Here is a 19,675-nt window from a genome sequence, read left to right as displayed (position 1 = left end):
AACATTCAAGATTGACAAGCTACGATCAACAGAGATTTCAAGACAGTGTAGCTTTTTGTGTCATGCTGTTCAAGAAAATTTAGTAATTTGCAAATCAGATATCTAAGCTACCAGGGGTCTTTGGCTTTAAAAGCTGGATAACTTTTATTCTAAAAATAAAAGAAAAAAAATCACCAAAAATAATCACCCCAAAAGCACTGGTTTAACAGCCTGAGTGAACAGAGTTCACGTGCAGACCAGCAGTATAAGAAACTTGGGACATTTTATGCCCTCCTCAGTTCGTATTTCAATTCACTGCCTAAAATAGGCATATTTGGGAATTTGACTTACTTCTTATGTTACAGTCTTTTCTGATGAAAAGTGCAAACTGCTCTGATAGTCACTGACTGCCACAGCCCCTTATGATGGACAGTGAACCGAGACAGTCAAATTCATCTTAGGTGTGTATTATCAGCTAAAAGCAACTCAGTTCCTACACAGCAAGACTGGATTCAAAGCAGTTAAGCCACAGAACTGGAAAAGCATCAGGTATATCCTGAGGCGTTCCATCCAGAAAAAAAAAAAAAATTGCTAATAGCTTGTCTTCAAGAACAACTTGTGCTTTCTTAAAGACAAGATAATTACGTGCAGTTTTGACACTGTGCTACTAATTGAAACTTAAAAAAGCTCTCTATGAATCAAACTCATCAAGAGTTTTCTGCATACAGTTATTGGGTACTCCACATAAAACATCCTTCATAATTACAGCTTGAAAACATCTTTTCAATAGTTTAGTCCCTAAACACCTGCTGCAGCCAGAAAAAAAAGAAAAAGAAAAAGAAAGAACAACAAAACAAACTCCCCCATAGGTAAAGCCAAAACAAAGAGAATAAACATATTCATGTGTGTCTCTGAAGTAGAAAAATCTTACTAATTCCTATTATGCTTGGATAAAATCACCATTACGACTACATTTTGCTGCAGTCACAGAAGTTGTTACGTACATGGTTTCTGTCTGGAGACAGCAGTAATATTCTAAGGCTTTTCACATTAGAGCTTCGGTCTAAGAGATCTACTGCTTTATCCAGGTCATCTTGGTTTTTCAGAGGAATCGATAGCTGCAAAATACAGAACATAAAAAAAATCATTAGAAAGAACAGAAAAAAGAGTCTACTTCTGCAACAGGAATTTAAACAAGACGTAAAAAATAAAAGTAAGATCAGAATATAGAATAGGATTCTGATTGCTCAATTATGCCACAAGTTTTCATCACAATATTGTCTTACTGTCCTTTTATACAGAGCTTTCCTTCCATACCATCAGAAAAGTGGTTGACCTCATGCAAATTTCCCTAAGGCAACATCCACAAAATACTAATTGCTACCTGAATTCATTGCTTGCTAAGAACAAGTCAGAGACAGGCTGACTCCCTGATGAGAACATTGTCTCTGAATATTTATGAATCCAGACCTAACAATCAAACAAAAACTAGGTTTCAGCTAAGAGATGAACACAGGGAAGATTTACGCTCTGAAAGAGGGAATCAAATAAGATTTTAAAAACTTGCTGGTAAAACCCCATTAAATTACCCTCAGACACCTTCTATTCCACAGCCAATTCACATCTAGATACGTGGATGTTATTAACACTGAAGAAATACTTTCATTTTGTTTGACTTCTACTGGTGAATGGGGTTTTACATCTCTTTCATAGGAATGCAGTCTCTAACAACACAAAGGCAACACTACAACAACAAAACAAACAAACAACAACAAAAAAACAGGAAAAGCCAGGAGAAAGCCAAAAAATACTTAAATTGTTAACACAGACTACCCAGTTCCTCAGAGACAAGTGCATACTCCCCAGGTCACTTTCTTTTATCAACTATAGTGCCCATAATCCCTCACAACCACTCGATAGCATTCCCTGTACCCTCACTCATGTTGTTTGCCTGCGAGCTGAGCAATGTGCAGAAGGGTCACAGCCAGCAAGAAGTAAATGTGTTACAAATGCCTGGATGGCAAACTAGACACTTCTAAATCTGTTCCTGGACAGCTAAAGAAATGATGTGGGGACTGCCTGTAGTCTGCAGACTGCGTATCTACTGGCCTGTGATAGTTGGTTTCAATAGCCAAAATACTTCAATTAACTTGCTTTTACTTCCCCAAGAAAGTCTCCCAAATAACACCAGTAGGAAGAAGCAAGATGATGATGTCTACAATCCAGACATCAGTGTCATGTTCTGTCCGTATCAGTACATCTTCCTCTAGAGCAGAGAGATTCAATCATGGCCCATATTAGAGGGAAAAATTAAAAATTAAATTTAAAGGCACACAATTTGGGATGGAAAAAGGAGGCATCATCTAGAGAGATTGTTGCATTTTTTTGGACACTGATAAGAATGCTCTGTACCTCATTGTTCATGTAGTGGAGGTCCAGGGGCTGGCCAAAGGCTGTTTTCACTTTCTGTTGCACATCTTCATAGCGCACAGGACGGACAAATGGGATAATTCTGGAAAAACAACAAGAAAATTACTTATTGAATTCAGACATATACCTGATAATGCAATCAAATTAGATGGTTGAATCATTAAAAAACAGAAACAAAACACAAATGTTTTACTTTCATCCTCAAATCGGTAATTACCTTTTTAAGCTTGAATTAATATTATTTATTTTAGCAAGGAATTGTTAACCTCTGGTGCATTTGCAAATTGGTTCACCAAAATGCAAAATGCAACCTCAGAATTATTCAGCTGAAGACTTCAAATAGAATGCCCTTGCTCCTGGATAGAAAAGTATCCTTTACTGAATAAATTTCTTCCACATAAGAGGACACAAATCTACTATGTATGTTGGCTTAAAGAATACCGCCTCAGGCACTAGACACACACAAATACATTTAGTGAGATTTATGCAGCAAAAGGCCCAAAGAACAAAAAGGCATTTTGGTTTAAATACTCTGATATCTGAACAAAAAAACTCAGTTCTTAATATTTTCCAAAACGTGTTCCAACTGAAAGGTTTCAGCAAACTTTCCCACAGCAAGTTAGGCCTGGACTCCTGAGGGAAGGTATCGGCAGGCAGACACAAAGGAACCTCAAAGCCCTCAATCCCAAAGGTGATCGGGGACATGAGCTCCACATTTGCCCTCTGCAAATTCAAGTCAAACATCTCCAAACACCCGAAACACAGACTCACCACCCTGTTTCTGTAGTTCTACCTCAGATCCCATGCAACAAGCAGCAGCTTTTCCTCAGGAGTTGAAGTCAAACCTAACTCACGTGCAACTGTTGGTCACTCGTGGCTTTTTTTCTTTTAATTTTGGTTTTTCTCTCTCTCTTTTAATTACAGAGGTGTAATATATCAAAACTTAAATACTGCTTCAGCTGTAACAACATCTGACTTATAGTAATTCAAAATATTTATATACAGCAGATCAATCTCAATCTCATCATAATCTCATGTGTCCTCCCTACTTTAGTAAAAGAGACAGATTTAAATAAAATACATGTAAGTATTATTCTTGTGTGCTTACATGTAATGCAACTCTGGGCATATCCACCAACGGACTGACAATTAAAATACGCAGAGATATAATTTTTTCTGATCGCTATCTGTGAGCCCAGACTTTGTGGCCCACTAAAATCCTTGTCCTGACATCCAGCCGTTTCCTTGCCAGCTGAGTGGCAGAGCATCCTAGGCCAATAACACATCAATGGCCTCAAGAAAGCTGAAATGGCAACAGGTATAACTGTCCTAGGGGAACCCTGGTGCACACCACAGCACAGGTATGCTTTTAAGAAAAGCGCAGTATGGATTTCTTTGTTAGGTATTTATTACCATTTTGCCTCCATGAGGATAGAAGCGATAATGCTTTAGGCATAGCAGTAAAACGAAGTTCCAGCAAAGCACCTAAAACTGTTTATTTTGCTGGAACGTTCTCCTGCAGGAAGTTGCCAAGTACTCAGAAAGTTGCTACCTTGACGGCCATGGAAAAAGATGATTTTGCCTCTCTCGGAAGAATAATCAGCCAGTAAAATGTGCTGGGTCAAGAACTGGAGGACTCAAATGTAAACTATAGCTTACAACTCGTCAGACCTTATTTTAGTGAACCAAGGATGCTGACTGCCCAGAAATCCATTTAGGTGGTTGCTCCTGCCTCCAGGCTCCTGCAAGCAGACTCCTCGCCATCTGCTGCCACAGGCCACAAGACCAGGCTGCCTCCTGACTGCAGGTCCAACAGCTCTGGGATGTGGCACTGCCGTGCGGGGAGCTATCAGAAAGCTCTGAGATTGCAACTTCAGCTCTGCCGAGCTGAAATATTGGCACAAAAAATGTGGTTATTTATATAAACGTGGCACTGCTTGGCAACTCTGCCATCAAGAAGTGCACAGACTACCTGAACGGACCACGGATGCTCGAGATCCATCTTGCTCGCAGCTTGGTGAAACCCTGAATCCCTGGGGGCAATCACACAGCTTTGTGCTGAACCTGACCTCAGGACAGAAGGCCCAACTTCCAGAAAGTCCATCCAGCACGCTCTGCCAACACTCAGTGTCCTTTCTCTACATGCAGCCTTTGTTTTAAATAGTTCTAGTGTTAGTTGGCTTCCTCAGCCACTTCCCAGGAAGGGTTCATCTCGCTACCAGACCTACAACGTTCAGCAATTTAGAAATAATTGTCCTTGTTAAAAACACAGCCCACAATAACATTTTCTACATATTACTAAGAAAGCCGTCCATGAAATTATAGCACTCTGGCACCGTAGAAATGTAATTTAGCTCTCAGCTGAACTGAAGCCCCTTATGAAGGCTTCCATTCTGTGCTCACGGCATTGAAAAGCAGAGCTGTTCTCAGGTGCCACAAATTCTATTAGTGTAAAAAACTCCATGCACTCTTCTAACACAAAATCATGGACTGCATGGTTTAAGGAGCCCATTCCTGCCTCACCACCTTAAATATTTGTGGTCAGCTCTGGCAGCTCCTCTGAAACCCAGCACACACACTTACATTCTCGGGGCGAGCTCGCTGTCTGTAACTGCATACCGCTCTGGGAATGGGGAATTCAGGCAAGCGTAACTGCATAATTAGACTAACACACAATCAACCTTTTCATTTTAATGTTACTTCAGGAAAACCTTCCTTCTCCCTGAGCTCTGTGCCATCCTAAATGCACTCAGGCAGGAGACACGGAAGGTGATGGGACTGTGGTGACAGGAGTTCGCTTCCAAGGTGCCTTGTCATGACACGCTATCGCGACAAGCTGTGACACCTTGCACAGCGGCTCTGTCACAGTCCCCACAATGACTCTGACAGAGCAGAGTGTCCAAAATCGGTTTTTTAGTCATAAAATTCACCATACAGGACTTAGGTGAATGTAATTGTTCAATTTTTTGAGGAAAAAATTAAGTTATTCTTTATGGTTTGCTTTATCAACAAAAATTGTTTTCCTCCTTTAACAAAAATACCTACATTCGACAAAGGACAACACTTGAGGAAGAGTTTAAGCAGCCCAGTCGATAACCTTTGCTAGTAACAGGCCGTTAGGATCTCTGTACACAACTTGTACTGAGGTACTATCGAACACATAAAAATGTTTTCTTAACTTTGTGTTTTACCATCAAATCATGAACCGCTTCATGTTGAAAATACTGCCTGGAATGGAAGGATTTCTATAGGATACCTGTAAGGAGTAGCATACGAATTCATGCTTACAATCCAAATGATTTCTTCAGAAAAAGGAAACTGGAACATAAATAACATCATGATCCCTTTTCGACCTCAGTGGGGGCCCAAGAGGACCCTCAAAGAGGCTGCAAGCAAGCCTGGAGCCTTCCTGTAGATTCACATGGCCACTGACCAGCTATGACGGTATCGAGAGGTCCTCTTAAATATGAGACAATTTAGGGCCTTTTTGAGACCAGCTTTTGAAAGTTCAAGGCAACCGTTACAGCTTCCAGGAGCTCCCACTGGTACAGCATTTGCACTCTGTTGGCTGCTCCAATACACTGAGCTACAACCAGCTCCAGCATCGTGGTCCAAACTGGACCAAACACAGAGCATCAGGAGAATGTTCATTAAAATAATCTTAAATTGAGGCCTCGATGTGAAAAATGAACTATGAACAACAGGGGAAAGTTTTAAGCCATAATTAACAATGTGTTGATTGCTTTATTATTTTATATCCAGAGGCTATGAGCAGTCAAGGTTTAACTTGATGTACTAAACTAGATACATCCTTATCTCTAAACCCTTTTTGGTGCATGCATAAGCACAAGATGCATTTTTACAAGACCTCTGTGAATGTTTGACTGGCACATCAACAATGTGTGTAATCAACTGATGCAGGTTGTCAGGTTCTCCAAAATTAAGGTGTATTTTATAACCTCCTGCAACAAACAAAACAGGAGCCCAAAGTGCCAAAGAACATACCAATAACTTCCTCTGAAAAGCAACAGTTAGTGATCCTTTAACAATGAGCATGAACAGTGCAAAATCAACTTGTGACAGAGAAAGTGTGTACTAATCACACCTGAGCTCCTCTGACAAGAAAAATGAAGGGATTATACGATGCACTAGTATCTTAAGAGTATGTGTAAGGTGATCTTAAACCTCAGTAATGACCTTCTGCATACACAAAGTCACAAGATTTACAAAACGAGTAAAATTTACTCGTGTGAGAAATTTTCTTTCAGCAAGAAAAACTCGCGTATGCAGAAGAGCAGGGAATGAAAGACCTGACTAAATTTTACCCACTGGACACAACATTGCGAACAAAAAACGTCCATTCAGTTGTGTTTTTTTTTTAAGAAAGCATCTCAATACCATGCATCAGAGGAAATAACAAGGAAACAGAGACCAATGAAACACCTTCCCTTGCTGTGTATGTTGTTCAGTCACAGCAGGACAGCAATAGTGATAGGTCATCAGGAAGTGACAAACTAGAGAAGAATGAAGCTAGTTTGATTAGCTTCATTTGGTTTTAGTTAAATGAAACAAAAGTGAAACATATCTGAGATAAAAAGACTCAGGCTGGAAGCTTACTTAATATTACTGCAATTCACTTACAAATAGATATTATGGAAATAAATAAGAGGAAAGTTATTTTCTAAAAAAATAAGTTGTGTATAATCTGTCTTTAATGACAACATTTCTCACTACTGTGTGTGTTTTTCACTCAGCATCAAGGAGAGTGAAGCCAACAAGGTATTTAACCTGACTAAAGTATTCTGCTAGGCAAAGAAAGTAGCGAAGACAGACTCACCGCCTTTCTCCATGATATTCAAACTTTATCCTTACATCATTCTGCATAAAAAAGAACAAAAAGTTAGTTCACAGTGAGAACTCTGACATACACAGAATAAAGCAAATGAATGGAGCACATAAGGATTTTAAGGCCCAACTACAAAGCAGGCGATTCTGTGACTGCAGGAGGCACCAACTCCTAAAAGGCTAACCAGAACACAACAAATCTGAGGGCGTCAGCTTCCATGGAGAAAGTCAACTGTAGACAATTAAGAGGGTGGCATGTGAGCACAGCACCATGTGGAATGGAGAAATTGCTAAGGGAGAAAGAGAAGGAAAGGGGGTAAAAACTAAGTTGTAATCTGTATTAAATAGTTAATTCATTTTATTTAATTTAAATGTATTAATTGCCATTTAAACAGAGGACACATTTAATTATAAAGAAAATTAATCCATCTTTAACACTGCATGCCAGGAGCCTGAAATGGTGTCCAACTGCATATTCATGGGAACTGAAGCTGATTTTATGAATCCTCAAAGCATTTCTTCATGGCAGAAAAGAGGCACACAGAGAACACACCACATTTTTCACTCTTCAGACACAAAGTCTCTGCTTTTGCAAAAAAACTCAGTCCCTGAAACTCAAACTATGAGAATAAAAACAAGTTAACTATTATGTCACCTTTGAAAGTGCACAGGGTTATCATCCATATCTGGCAGATGGTTAATAGCCCTGCCTGCACAACCTGTGCATTTCCCTGTAAACTCAGAAGATGCTGGATGACACGGAAGAGTCAACATGCTGAACTTTCAACTCTGGAGATCAAAGTTCAAATCCCAATTTAGGTCACAAAGATAAAAATAAAAGGGAAAAATCTGCTCTGATAAGCCTCCATAATTTCTGCTGCACAATTTATGTGATTGGAGTAGATTAAGCCATCTGTGAAAGCCTTAGACAATAGGCAATCATACATCTAGGAACTTCAAAAAAAATGTGGCCAGGAAATGCTCTTTAGCTAGAGGAAATATCTGGCAGGCCTAGTGGTCAAGAATGCAGTTCAAAGGGACCCATGCAATCACTGCGAGTACACGGTATTCCTGCAGCACTACTGTAGGTACATAATTGATCCGAATTGAGCTTCCCAATCACAGCAACAATAATCTGCAGGTGGGTAATTTACGCATCAGCTTTACCAAAGACAGTTTCTTAGATGTGGGAAGAAAAGGAATTTACTCTAGAAGGACACCTAAACAAAGCACATTATAGAGAAATCATTTTAACAGAACAGTAAAAGAAAAATGCAACAAACAGCGTAAGAATAATAAGCTATAAAAGAGGTCCACCAGCTAACTATTGATGAAACAGATGGATACTGATGGATAGAGGAATAAGCCCTTAATATTATGATTTTCTGGGAAGGAAGGCTCTAGTTTTTTTTTTCTATACAATTCTAGGTAATCCAGTCTAAGTGAGTTAAATAGGACCAATTGGATGAAATTATGTGACAGTAGTTGTATAGATCAAGTTTCTGACCCCAAGATGAATTCTGGGTTTAGACATTTTAGGTTTCATTATTTTAACTAGAAAGAACTAAAAAAAAAAATAATCTTCATGGCTTTGCAGAAATTGTTCTTCAACTTGCTGTTACCTGAAAAAAAAATATCTTCTTGACTCTGCTGTACCCTTTCAAACTAATTTGAAATTAGTTTGTAATTTCAAATTTGTAATTTGTAACAAAAAGAAAGTGGGAAAAGCAATCATGGGTACTGACATAATTTGGCATTTACCTCCTGATAATTTTTCCAAAAGGATCAGACACTGTCTGTTTCAAGGAATTCAAAGTCATCTTAGTGTTTCAGGGAGAACTTAGAAGAGTTAAACTATAGCACTTCTCATTTCCTTTGAAAGTACAGCAAACTTATCTCCTATACAAACTGCTTTTCAAAGTGACTCACATAAACTGTCCTAAGAGAAGAGTAAGAAAACAAATCCAAGTTTGGGGCTTTAGTGTTCCAGCTCTGTGATGTGGTATCATAAAGACTGATTACAGATTGTGATTTAAGACTTCACTGAATTTACATTTCAGAATGATTTGGAAAGGGTTCTGTACTGCTCCATCTATGGATTTGTCCAGACATTCAAAGAAATCCCAGATCCCAGCTGAACAAGTAGATTATGAGCAGCCAAAGCACAAGGAAGAGACAGACATGAACTTTAAAGCCTGCTCCAGCAAGCTTATGTCTGTAACAAGCATATAACTGGAAAGAGTGATTTTACCAATATCAACAACTTCTCATGTTAACTCCAATCTAATTATGAGGAACTTGATTTAATTCTTTAAGACAGTAGTGGACAAACAGTTCTGGACTGAAACTGTTAATTCTGCACTGAAGTATTTCATTTACATGATACGCAGCATACAGTGCCAGAGCTACATTACTCTGTCCTTTCTTTCTACCAGAAAGTCAATGCAATAGTTTTCTCAAAAAAGAAAAAAAAGCTTCTAGCAACACGAGAGAGAAATTCTAAAGTATTGACCCTGCCACTTATTACCTTGGGAAAAGTATTTCATTTGTAAAATGGATTTTACATCCCCATACTCAAATAAGGATGAGCTTCATTCCCCTCTTCATGTGACATAGGATGGGTAACTCCAGCCAAGCCTCCCCACGAAGGATGCTGGCTGCATTCAGACACCTGTAAATGGCTGTTTCCTCTTTCACAGAGGCAAGATTTATTACAGTTTCACTAAAGCCAGCCCTTTCAGATAATCCCCTTCACTGTACTTGAACCAACTTCAGTTTGACTCACTTTCATCAGGATCCTCATCCTGTATTCATACGCAGTCTGAATCATGTGAAGATTAAGACCAGCATTAGTTCATTACCCAACAGACTGCTTTATGCAACTGTGAACTGCAGTGACCTTCTTTTGAATCAGAAATTGAAATACTTGTTTCCTTTTCATCATTACTGCTTCTCCGTTCTCCGCTTCCCTCTGAATTTAAGGATTATTTCCACTACAAGGAGAAGTGCACGCTACTGCCATATGACAGAGTTAGTAATGAAAAGCTCTCCTGGCCTCCCACACCTGCTTAAGTGAATTCTGTAAATGCTGCCACGCACAATTTAAAAACATGCTCCTAATTCGTAATTGTTAACACTGAATAGGACGCAAGCTCTTACCGGAATTTTTTTTTCTTCCACTGCAGAGGCACACTGGTTTGTTATTGCAGGGCTGCCCAAGAGGGGTGGACTGCTGGCATTGTGTTTTTTCTTTAAGAATGATAAAAAAAAAAAAGTAATTAAAAAAAAAAAGGCAATATGGACTGCAAAATAAGAAAACCACTTGGTAAACTTTTAAGCTATTCTACACAGATCAAATACCATCAAAAACACACGTGGGAGGAAGATGGAGTGCTGAGGTACCCAAACTGCACCCTCCTGGGTCTATGAAGGTCAGCAAGTGAAAAAAACACAGGGAGCTAATCCAGTGGTGATGCTTCAGCTGCCAGGCCAGAAGCACAGGACAGAAGACAGGCAGCAGACCCATTGTCAATCCCACGCATCCCTCCTGAGTCCAGGCAGCAATTTCGGGTACCTGTTGCCCAGCCTATTACCTGTTTGTTGGAGTGAGCGGTGTCTTTGTTCTTCATGGTATCAAATCCAGTCAGCCTGTGCCGTCGGCTCATCTGGAGTGCTACCAGGTCCTTCATGATGGAGTTCAAGGCCTCTTGTTCGTCTGCCATGGAGGAGAATTTTAGCAGTGAGCTGCCTGAGTGAGCATCAGCTCTAACGCTTCTGCACCTGTTTTCTGCTGGATCACAGAAATGCAACCCTTTGAGAGATCTCTCTAAATACACTGACATTTCATCCAGTCATAAAAGCCCAAACTCAACCTAATATCACAAGGTAGCAAACAGACAAGTTTTAAGTCTCTCGCCCAATGTCACAGAAGATCCGGCCATAGGAAGGCTCGGAACAAACATCCCAGCCTCTGGTTCTGTTAAGATGGCTTCAGAACAAACAGCACGACTTGGAAAGATTTGCTGCATCACCACAGGTCACTTCGGAAGAGCAAACTGACGTGCTCCTGCCAAGGAAAACCCAGTAAGAATCTCTTCCTCCCAATCCTATATCCTGTTACCTTACAACTCTTGCTTGCCAGTGGAGCAAACCACAGCCAGCAGAAAGAAAACGAAGATCTGGCCGGTGAGCCAGCTTAGGACATCTCAATTCAGATCCATTTGTACTGGTACCTCCCCAAACCGTTCTCTCTTCCCTCAAAGAAGAGAGTTCAAAACATCTTAGGAGACTTCAAGACCAACTGAACAGATCCAAACCGACCAGCACTAAGAACTCCCTGCTGCTAGCACACAGTGCAGCAGATTCTCGTCAAGGCTTCTTGCAAATGCATAAAAATAAAAAGACACAGAGAAATATTTCTTAGGTATGCTACACTAAAGCTTTTCTGATGCTAAGACTCCTGATGTGACCGATTTCAGGTGTTCTGCTCTTGAGGAACACACAGCAGCCGGGCTGTGATGGATGCCAGCACAAAGGAAGGTGTTTAGCAGCTACTGGAAAGAAGCCTTTGCTTCTGCAAGCATAACAATCCTAAATTACTTGATACATTGTAAAAGGGGAAAAAAAAGTTGAAATCTGGTTCAAAATGGGACTGGGCTAGTGTCTTTGCTCCTAGGTCCGTGCCATCTGTGCAACAAAGCAGCATCAGATGCCACCACCAAGACGATCCACTAATGGCATGCTCATGCCTACCGCATTGCTGGGCTGCGGTTTCACGTACGGACTTGGTGTTTTGGGGGATAAAGCCTTGTTTCCTTGGCAAATAACGTGTCCAGTTCAATCCTTCCTGATATTGAGGAATAATAGATGCATGAAACATGAATCAGTGATCAGATCAGCTCTAAGCATGCCCAGAAGGACAATCTGCCCTGTCTAAGGGTCTAGTTGGACTTTACCAGCAGCTCTGGATGCAAAGCTATGCTTTAGGGGCTTTTTTTTTTTGGGTAGGAACATTTGGAAGTGCTGTTACACAACACAGGCACAGACGACACCCAGCCTCGCACGAAGTGTGTCAGGTACGCAGGTTCCTTTCTCCCCAAGTTCCTGAAACATGGGTTTGACACGCTTGAACTGAAACGAGAGTTTCTGAGGCTGATGTGTAAATAACTGAGAAGTTCTTTCATAATTCCAGCAGGGCTCCACCTTTACTCACACGCCAAGGTGCTGATTCAGATGGGTGCAGGCTTACATTGGGAATTGGTGCCCTGGGACCAGCTGTAGGTTAAGTGACAGGCTGGGGTGCACCTGCATTTCCCTGGGAAGGGGACTCACTGGGAGCAATCGTTTCTTCAGCTCCACATTATGCTTTCATCCAGGGGTGCCTCTCCATAAAGCTGCCTGATGTTTTATGCAGGACACTGTGTTCAGAATTAAGCAGTGCCTCAACAACAGATTTTTGCAGTGCTTAAAGCTGACAGATGCGGGACACGTCCAGCTCCTAAAGCACGCAGGGAACAAATACCACCAACACTTAGAAGCAAAAAGGATGAAAACATACCTACGTGTATGGGGGCAGCATCTAAACCAGCCCCAGTCGGAACAGGAGCCACACTACCACTGCCTTTGTTCCAGCCCCTGGTTCCTGCCCAGGTCTGTTTTGTCTCCCTGGCAGGACTGAGAGGCAGAGCTGAAGTACTTCCAGAAGTACTTCCAGAAATACTTCGCTGGTAAGGTGATTGAAGCTCTTGTTTTACTATTTTTTCTTGAGAGGCAGCTTTATGCACCCCGCCAAAACAAGAGCGATGGGTTAACCACTACACAATCTGGATCATATTCCCATTAAACTTTTTCCAGTTCATTTAAACCCAGTCAACAGCCATAGACCTCGGCAGTCCTTCAACGCGTGGAGCAGGTGCTCTGCAAACAACCAGGGGCATTTCCTACCAAGGTTACTCAGCTTGGGTGTTTGCTAAGAGCCACTGACAAACAAATTAATTGTTTCCAGGATTTTGATTGCATCAAGAATCGGTAAATGCAACACGGAGCTCCTCCAGTAGCTTGAGGGCAATTTTGGAGGGTTAGCATCCCGCTCTCAGATCGTGCTTTCATCCCATTGCTCTCCCAGCACCACCAAGAAAAGGATTATTTGGATTTTAATGAGGTGTTGTGTCATTTATTAAGACATAAATCTGATCCAGTGTTGTAAGTGAAACAGAAGCATCACGCCTCGGCCAGGCAAGAGAGGGGAAGGGAAGGAGCTCTCCCCACATCACTTGCAGGAGGTGTTAACTTAGAATAAAACCTTTCAAATTAAAGCAGAGCACAGCAAACAAAGTTAAAAAAAAAATAAAACACACCAAATCACAATTTTCCAAGGCAAGCCGGATGAGATAACTACACTGTGGTACTGTTCCTTTAATTTCCATCTGCATACTCAAGGAACCAGGCGATGAGTAACCCACCCAAAGCAAGAGGGTGCTTTCTGAGAAGCACACAGCTAAGGGAACTGATTCTTATCCCTATCTCAGCACTCAGTAAACCTTTGTGCGAGGAAAATGTGAAAAAAACAAGTGAATGAAGTTCAAGTTTCAGGTAGCTGACAGCACAGTTCCTCTTTTAAATTGTTTCCAACTCTACTCTGAATGTTTAACCTTTTACCTTACTGGAGCGTCTCCAGTTTGCTCTTCTTCTTGAATCTTGGTTGATGTTAAGCATAACCTCTGAGTAACCTGGCCAACGAAGACTGGGACTCTGCACAAGATGCTGCAAATTAGGGACTGGCACATCCCTGGAGTGCCTGCCACCCAAAGCACGGCGTGAGGAGCAGGGACACGAGTTTTCCACTACAGTGCACTTGGGGTTTGGCCAGATACCAGGAGGAGGAAGAAGCGCTCATCTTGGCAGCTGGTCAGGGCTCCTTTGGGCAAGCAAAACAGCTACGAGAACAGCTCAGAACTGAGCACTCATGACAAGAAATCAAATCAATCAAGGAACCCATCAGTGAATGAGGAGTTGCATCTAAACAGCACGACACATCACTCAGAAACCAAGAGCAGCAGGTACAAGGGGATCACGGGCTGGGGGCGTCGGGTGCCAAGACCCCAGCTGATTTTCTGCCTCTTATTTGGGCAAGGAGGATGGGCATTTAATCACTTCTCCATCTCTTGATGTAGATGATAATTCAACGTGTGGATTCACAGGAAAGATGCTAAGCTCCTAAGGGCGGCAGCTAAACCCTGGCTGGTGTGCTGCGAGGGCTGCACGACGCTTACTGCGGTCTGGGCTTCATCTCTAATGCTGAAAGCTGCCATGCAGGCAGAGAGGAACACGCTGGAACGGGGCAGGCTGATGGAACAACTGCAGGTGAATCTGAGTCTGATGCAATTACGTTTTAGTAGGCTCATAGCAGGCTGTCAGACCCCTAGGAACTAGGGTTGGGTTCGGGTTAAGACCCCAGTACCAAAACATATCCTATAATTCATCCCTATGTTGATGAGATAAAAAGAGAAACAATCCATTTCCTAACATAAAACCAAGGCCAAATATTGATTTGAATGTAATGCATGGAAAAAATGTTTCCATTTCGGACAGCCTTGTGATGGATTTAGCATTGAGGAGCATGAATACTTCTTTATTTCCATCAAAATAGCTGATTTCCAGCGGCTGGCTTTAAGGAAGCACGAGCAGCATCGCATTAATCACACAATGCAAAAGTTATTACAAATGAAAAATAAGCAATTTTTGAAGCTCACTGAGAGCCCCTGTTTTGCTAGGTCTCCACTAGGTCTGGGAAACACAGTTCTGCTTTGTGCGGGAAAGATGTTGTCCAGGAAATGCTTTTCATGTTTTAAAAACTACACTCAAGGATTTTTATAACATCGATAAAGGGGAACTGCTGCTCACGGAGAAAGCTGTTCCTCTGCATAAAGCGTTTATTTCAGCTCACACACGGCTTACTGCACGGGCCCGAGCAAGTCAGCGTGTTCGCAATGGCAGAAAATAGAAAGAGTTTTGAAAAAAAAAAATCACAAAGTTCAAACAGAGTAAAAGTATCTGCACACTGGTGAAAACAGGAAGTCTGTAAACCCCTATAAACCAAGATGCTGCTTTATACAGTGTGATAACACAAAGCACGATGCTGCAGCTGTTTAGGAAAAAAAAAAGAAGAAAATTGAACAAATAAGGGGTTGTTTGTTATCTCCCCCCAACAATAGCAAAGCCGATTGCTTGCACAAACGATCAGCAGATGCAGGGGCAGTGAGTAAGGATCACAAGTTAGGGAGAGAAATTGTGTGTGTCTGCAGAGCTTTCAAGCATTTCTTTGGGAAGTTTGGATGCTGAACCCCTCGCAGCACTGTGCTGATCGTAGTGCTGGGTATTCTGCCACACTGTCCCAGCAAAATGCTGCTTTGCCAGGTTTTTGTTGGAAATCACGAGTGGCTTGGTTTGTACTTTAAAAGAGAAATCAGAGCACATCCACGAAGCTGACGCATGCGAGGTGTGTTTGGGGTCCCCCTCCTCACCGACAGAGCCCCCCGGCAGGATTTGGCCCTGACCTGCAGGCTTGGCCCCCTCCCTTCCCCCCCCGCCGCCGCAGGGGCTGTCACCGCAGCGAAACCCAGGAGCTGGCTACGGGCAAGCTGTGAGCCAAGGGAAGGAAGTGACACAGGCAGGAAAAAAAGAGCAGATCGAGGGAAAGACTCAACTGCAGCTGGGCCTGCGACGAGCATTTCATCCTAGGCCCTGCACAGGCCACTCGGCCCAAAGGCTGCTCTCCCCTGTCCCACGTCCACGTGCATTTCTCTGGGTGAGCAGCGAGTAGCCCCAGATTCACTACGAAAGGCAAACTTGTGAGATGAACTTGCTCTGCTTTGGCTTTGAGCAACGCTTGCAATGCTTTGTGAAGTTACGACATCAATAAAAGAACTGGTTATGCATGTATTTACTTGAAATGCTGCTGAGGAGCTCCCCGTTGGGAAATCAGCCTCAGCTGTAGTCCCATCTTTGATCCACCGTCAGCGAGCCTCGGCTGCATCCACGGAGCCCCAAACCTGTGACACTGACCTCTGGTCATCATCCCCTCTGCTTAGCTCAGACCAGCTTCCGAAAAACACGAGGGAAGTAAACTAGAGCAGCACGCAGCCCGTTATCCACCAGTCTTGTTAAGACTCGATAACGAGTGCCGCGTTAATTTAGATAAGACCTTTCCTATCACTCTCCTATCAGGAGCAATCTGCTCGCAGCTGTCCCATAATTGCTCCGTGCAGCGCTATGGAGGAGCGCTCCATGAACTGCTCGTCATCGTTCTGCACCCAGCTGCTTGCAAACGGGCGTCCCAAAGCTGCTGAAAAACACTTCTCTGGAAACTCAGCCCCATCCTTCTCAACTATTTTAAGTCTGCCAGGTACCAGCAGGTTGGTTCCTTCGGGGAAGATACAGACCAAGCAATCCTGCACCTTCCTTTATAACACAGAAACCTCCTTGTGGATGCTCACTTTTGTTGTATTTACAAAATCAGAGCAAGTTACAAGCTTGTTTGAGGTAAGTGCTCCTATAGCTAGGATTGTCCAGGGCCACGGAGGAAGGGAACTTGCTTTACTTCAGCTTTGAGCAAGGTTTGCAATGCTTTATGAAGCTACAGCATAGACCTGGTTATGAGCAAGGACTAAATAATGCAGGTGAGCCTCAGAACAGCAAACTTAGCTGGAGGAAGGGAACAAGCTGCAGCCCACAAGGCACGGCAATTAGAAAAGCAGAAATTCACAGGATCTGCTCAGAAAGTCACAGAAGGAGGCTGCAGGGGGCCGCCAGGGACCGTCCAGTCTGACCTCCCTGCCCAAGCAGAGTCACCCAGAGCACATTACATGGGGTAATTCCCCTGCCAGCATGTAAGGGGGGGTAAATTCGGGTTTAGAGAAGTCAATTTTTTTATTCTCTTACATAAGAGACATCTCTTTAAACTAAAAAGGAAATGAGGCAACAAAACAAACAAACAAAAGCAAAACCCAAGAACGTAACCAGTTCTTTACAGAAGGCATAACTTCAAGAAAACACATGTTAATCATTCAAATTCGGTACTGCCAGTTTTGGAGACCGACTTTTTAGTCTGGAAAGAGTTCACCGAACTCCTTTAGGTGTCTTTGTGCGTGATCCTCGGAGTTAAACGCAGCCAGCAAGCTTCAATGGAAGCTCCTGGAGCAAGCGGTGCCTTGACAGGCCTGGGACCAACGTGACGGACAAACACCCTGCGGGCCCCACAGACACCTCACCGACCCCACAGCCTCCTGGCCAGCCCCACAGCCACCTCACTGGCCCCCCAGCCCAGCTGGAGGCCACCAGCAGCCATCCCCGAGCAGCCCCGTGCTGCCCCCCACCCAATTTACCCCACACCACCCGCCGACGCGCCCACGTTCGGCCCCACCACCCCGATTTTTTGATGAAAAAAATAAAAAAAAATAATAATTATTAAAAAAAAAGAGCCTGGCAAGCACGGGCTGTGCGTGCTGCCCGGCGGCCTCGCTCTTTACCAGAGGGCCCCGAAGCAAAACCCAGGGACCGGGACGGGTCCCGCGGGGCCCCCCACACCCCCCGGGCCCCCCCCCAGCCCCCGGTCCCCTCCTGCCTCGTCCCCTCCCGGTTTCCCTTGGCCCCCCCCAGGCCCCTCGGTCCCCCCCAGCCCCCCCGGTGCCCCCATCTCCCCCTCAGGCTCCACCCCCAGCCCCATAACGCGGTCCAGGCCCCCCCCGGTCCCCCCCCGTGTCTCACCCATGGCGGCGGGGGGCTGCGGGCTGCTCTCCGGGGCTGTCACCGCCGCGGCTCCATGGCGGCCGGGCCGAGGGGGGAGGGCTCAGGGCCGCCACATTGCCGGGCTCCTTCCGGCGGCCCCGTGAGGGGAGGGAAAGGGGGAGGGGGGGGGGAACCGGGGGAAGGGAGGGGGAGGGGGGGGGTTGGGGCGGTGCCGATCGTTCCCCGCCGCCGCCGCCGCCGCCGGGAGCAAAACAAACGGCTCGGCCGCCGCCGCGCACCCGCCGCCGCCTGCCAATCACAGGGGCCGGCCCGCCGGCGGCAGCCAATGGGGGAGGCGCGGCTCGCCAACGGACGGCTCGGCCCGCCAATCAGCGCGCCAAGGAGAGGGATGCGGATGGGGGTGGGCCCGCCCCTCCGGCTCGCCACAAGGGGGGTGAGCGGGGAGCCCGCCCGCTGCTGGCTGCCAATCAGCGTGACGGGCGGCACACGGGGCCCGCCCCCCGCCGCCCTGGGCTCGGCGCTGGGTCCTAGAGCCCCCCCCCCCCCCCCCGGCACAGGGGGAGGGTGGCAGCGAGGGGAAGGCCCTGCTCAGAAACCCTCCTTTTATTTTTCAAAAGGGCTTCTTTTTCTTGAAAAAGAATACGGTTCCGTGATGGAATAGAGCCTCAAAGCCGCAAAAATGGGATTTTTGGGGGGTTTCAAAGGGAAAAAAAAAAAGCATTGGGCACTTACCCCAAGTACCCCCAAACCCACCTGTGGGAAGAGCCCTGGCCCAGGGGCTGCCCTAACCCCAATCCGTGCCCGCGTCCCCTGAGCCCCACAGGTACCCCACAGGGTGCAGTGAGGGACAAGTGTCAGAGTAACAGCTTAATTCCCTCATTTGTTAAGCCTGCGAAAGCAATTTCTTACTCTCCACAACACCACAATGCCTCTAGGTCATCACGTATTTATTAAAAGATACTCGACGTGGAAGCAAATTCACCTGGATTTCATGCCCACGAGTGAACTCTAGCCTAGGGGATTTGAAGCTCAGCATTTCCTGCTTTTTATTTAGTGGTCTGACTTAACAAGAAGTGTTTTTGGTGGTGGAACTGCTCACCTGTAGACTCGATGACAATTTCTTCCTCCTTCTGTTCTAGCATCCTGATCTGCCAGGCCACCTCGAACAGATGGCCCAGAAGCAGAACACGTCCTTGCTGAAAAGCTCAGTGCCATGAAACATAAGAAGCTTTGAGGGGCGATCACCCCAAAACAAAGCAGATACCACACAGCGCAATTGCAGAGGTTTTAGGGCAACGGAGGACTACTGCAGCTGTCCCATCTAACCAATAATTCCCTCTCAAACTTCATAAATCAACTCATACCTTTTGAAATGACGTCCAGGCTTCAGCTGCTCCTTCCTTGCTTCTGTCTCCATTCTACCTGTGGGATGATATTTTGATAGTGCTTTTTTTTTTTTTTTTCTGCAGAAGGGACAGCAGGGGGTGTGGTTATTTTATTTTATTTTTATGAGCAAGTACAGCTCTCCTTCCCTGTTGCTGCACTGGCCACCCCGCTGCTGGGAAACCCACCTCGAGCAGATGGTGCCAGCAGCTGCTTTTCAGTCTGGCAGACATCTAGCAGCAAGTGCATCGTTTTCTAAACGTTTTTGCTCACAACCAACATGGCAATGTCA

The 19,675-nt window shown here is 44.4% G+C and overlaps 1 protein-coding gene across 3 annotated transcripts in view; it reads right to left on the bottom strand.

Annotated features, from left to right (window-relative positions):
• The window catches only part of MAP3K3 (mitogen-activated protein kinase kinase kinase 3), a 39,890-nt gene extending 21,713 nt beyond the window's left edge, over positions 1 to 18,177 (bottom strand). For 2 of the 3 annotated variants that reach the window (XM_084496029.1, XM_084496030.1), the window contains exons 1-6: positions 18,019 to 18,157; positions 10,848 to 11,044; positions 10,414 to 10,503; positions 7,247 to 7,287; positions 2,392 to 2,491; positions 984 to 1,097 (exon numbers count right to left, since the gene is read on the bottom strand). In XM_084496029.1, coding sequence (XP_084352155.1) covers positions 984 to 1,097; positions 2,392 to 2,491; positions 7,247 to 7,287; positions 10,414 to 10,503; positions 10,848 to 11,044; positions 18,019 to 18,022 — 546 coding nt within the window. In that variant the 5' untranslated portion in view covers positions 18,023 to 18,157. Of the gene's footprint in view, positions 1 to 983; positions 1,098 to 2,391; positions 2,492 to 7,246; positions 7,288 to 10,413; positions 10,504 to 10,847; positions 11,045 to 18,018 lie in introns of all 3 variants that reach the window. The other variant, XM_084496031.1, reaches the window with a different exon arrangement.
• Positions 18,178 to 19,675: the final 1,498 nt, after the last annotated feature.

This window comes from Aythya ferina (genome assembly GCF_964211825.1).
Source record: "Aythya ferina genome assembly, chromosome: 23".
NCBI lineage: Eukaryota > Metazoa > Chordata > Aves > Anseriformes > Anatidae > Aythya > Aythya ferina.
Note: the sequence above shows the minus strand (reverse complement) of the source record. Positions and strands in the feature narration are given on the sequence as shown.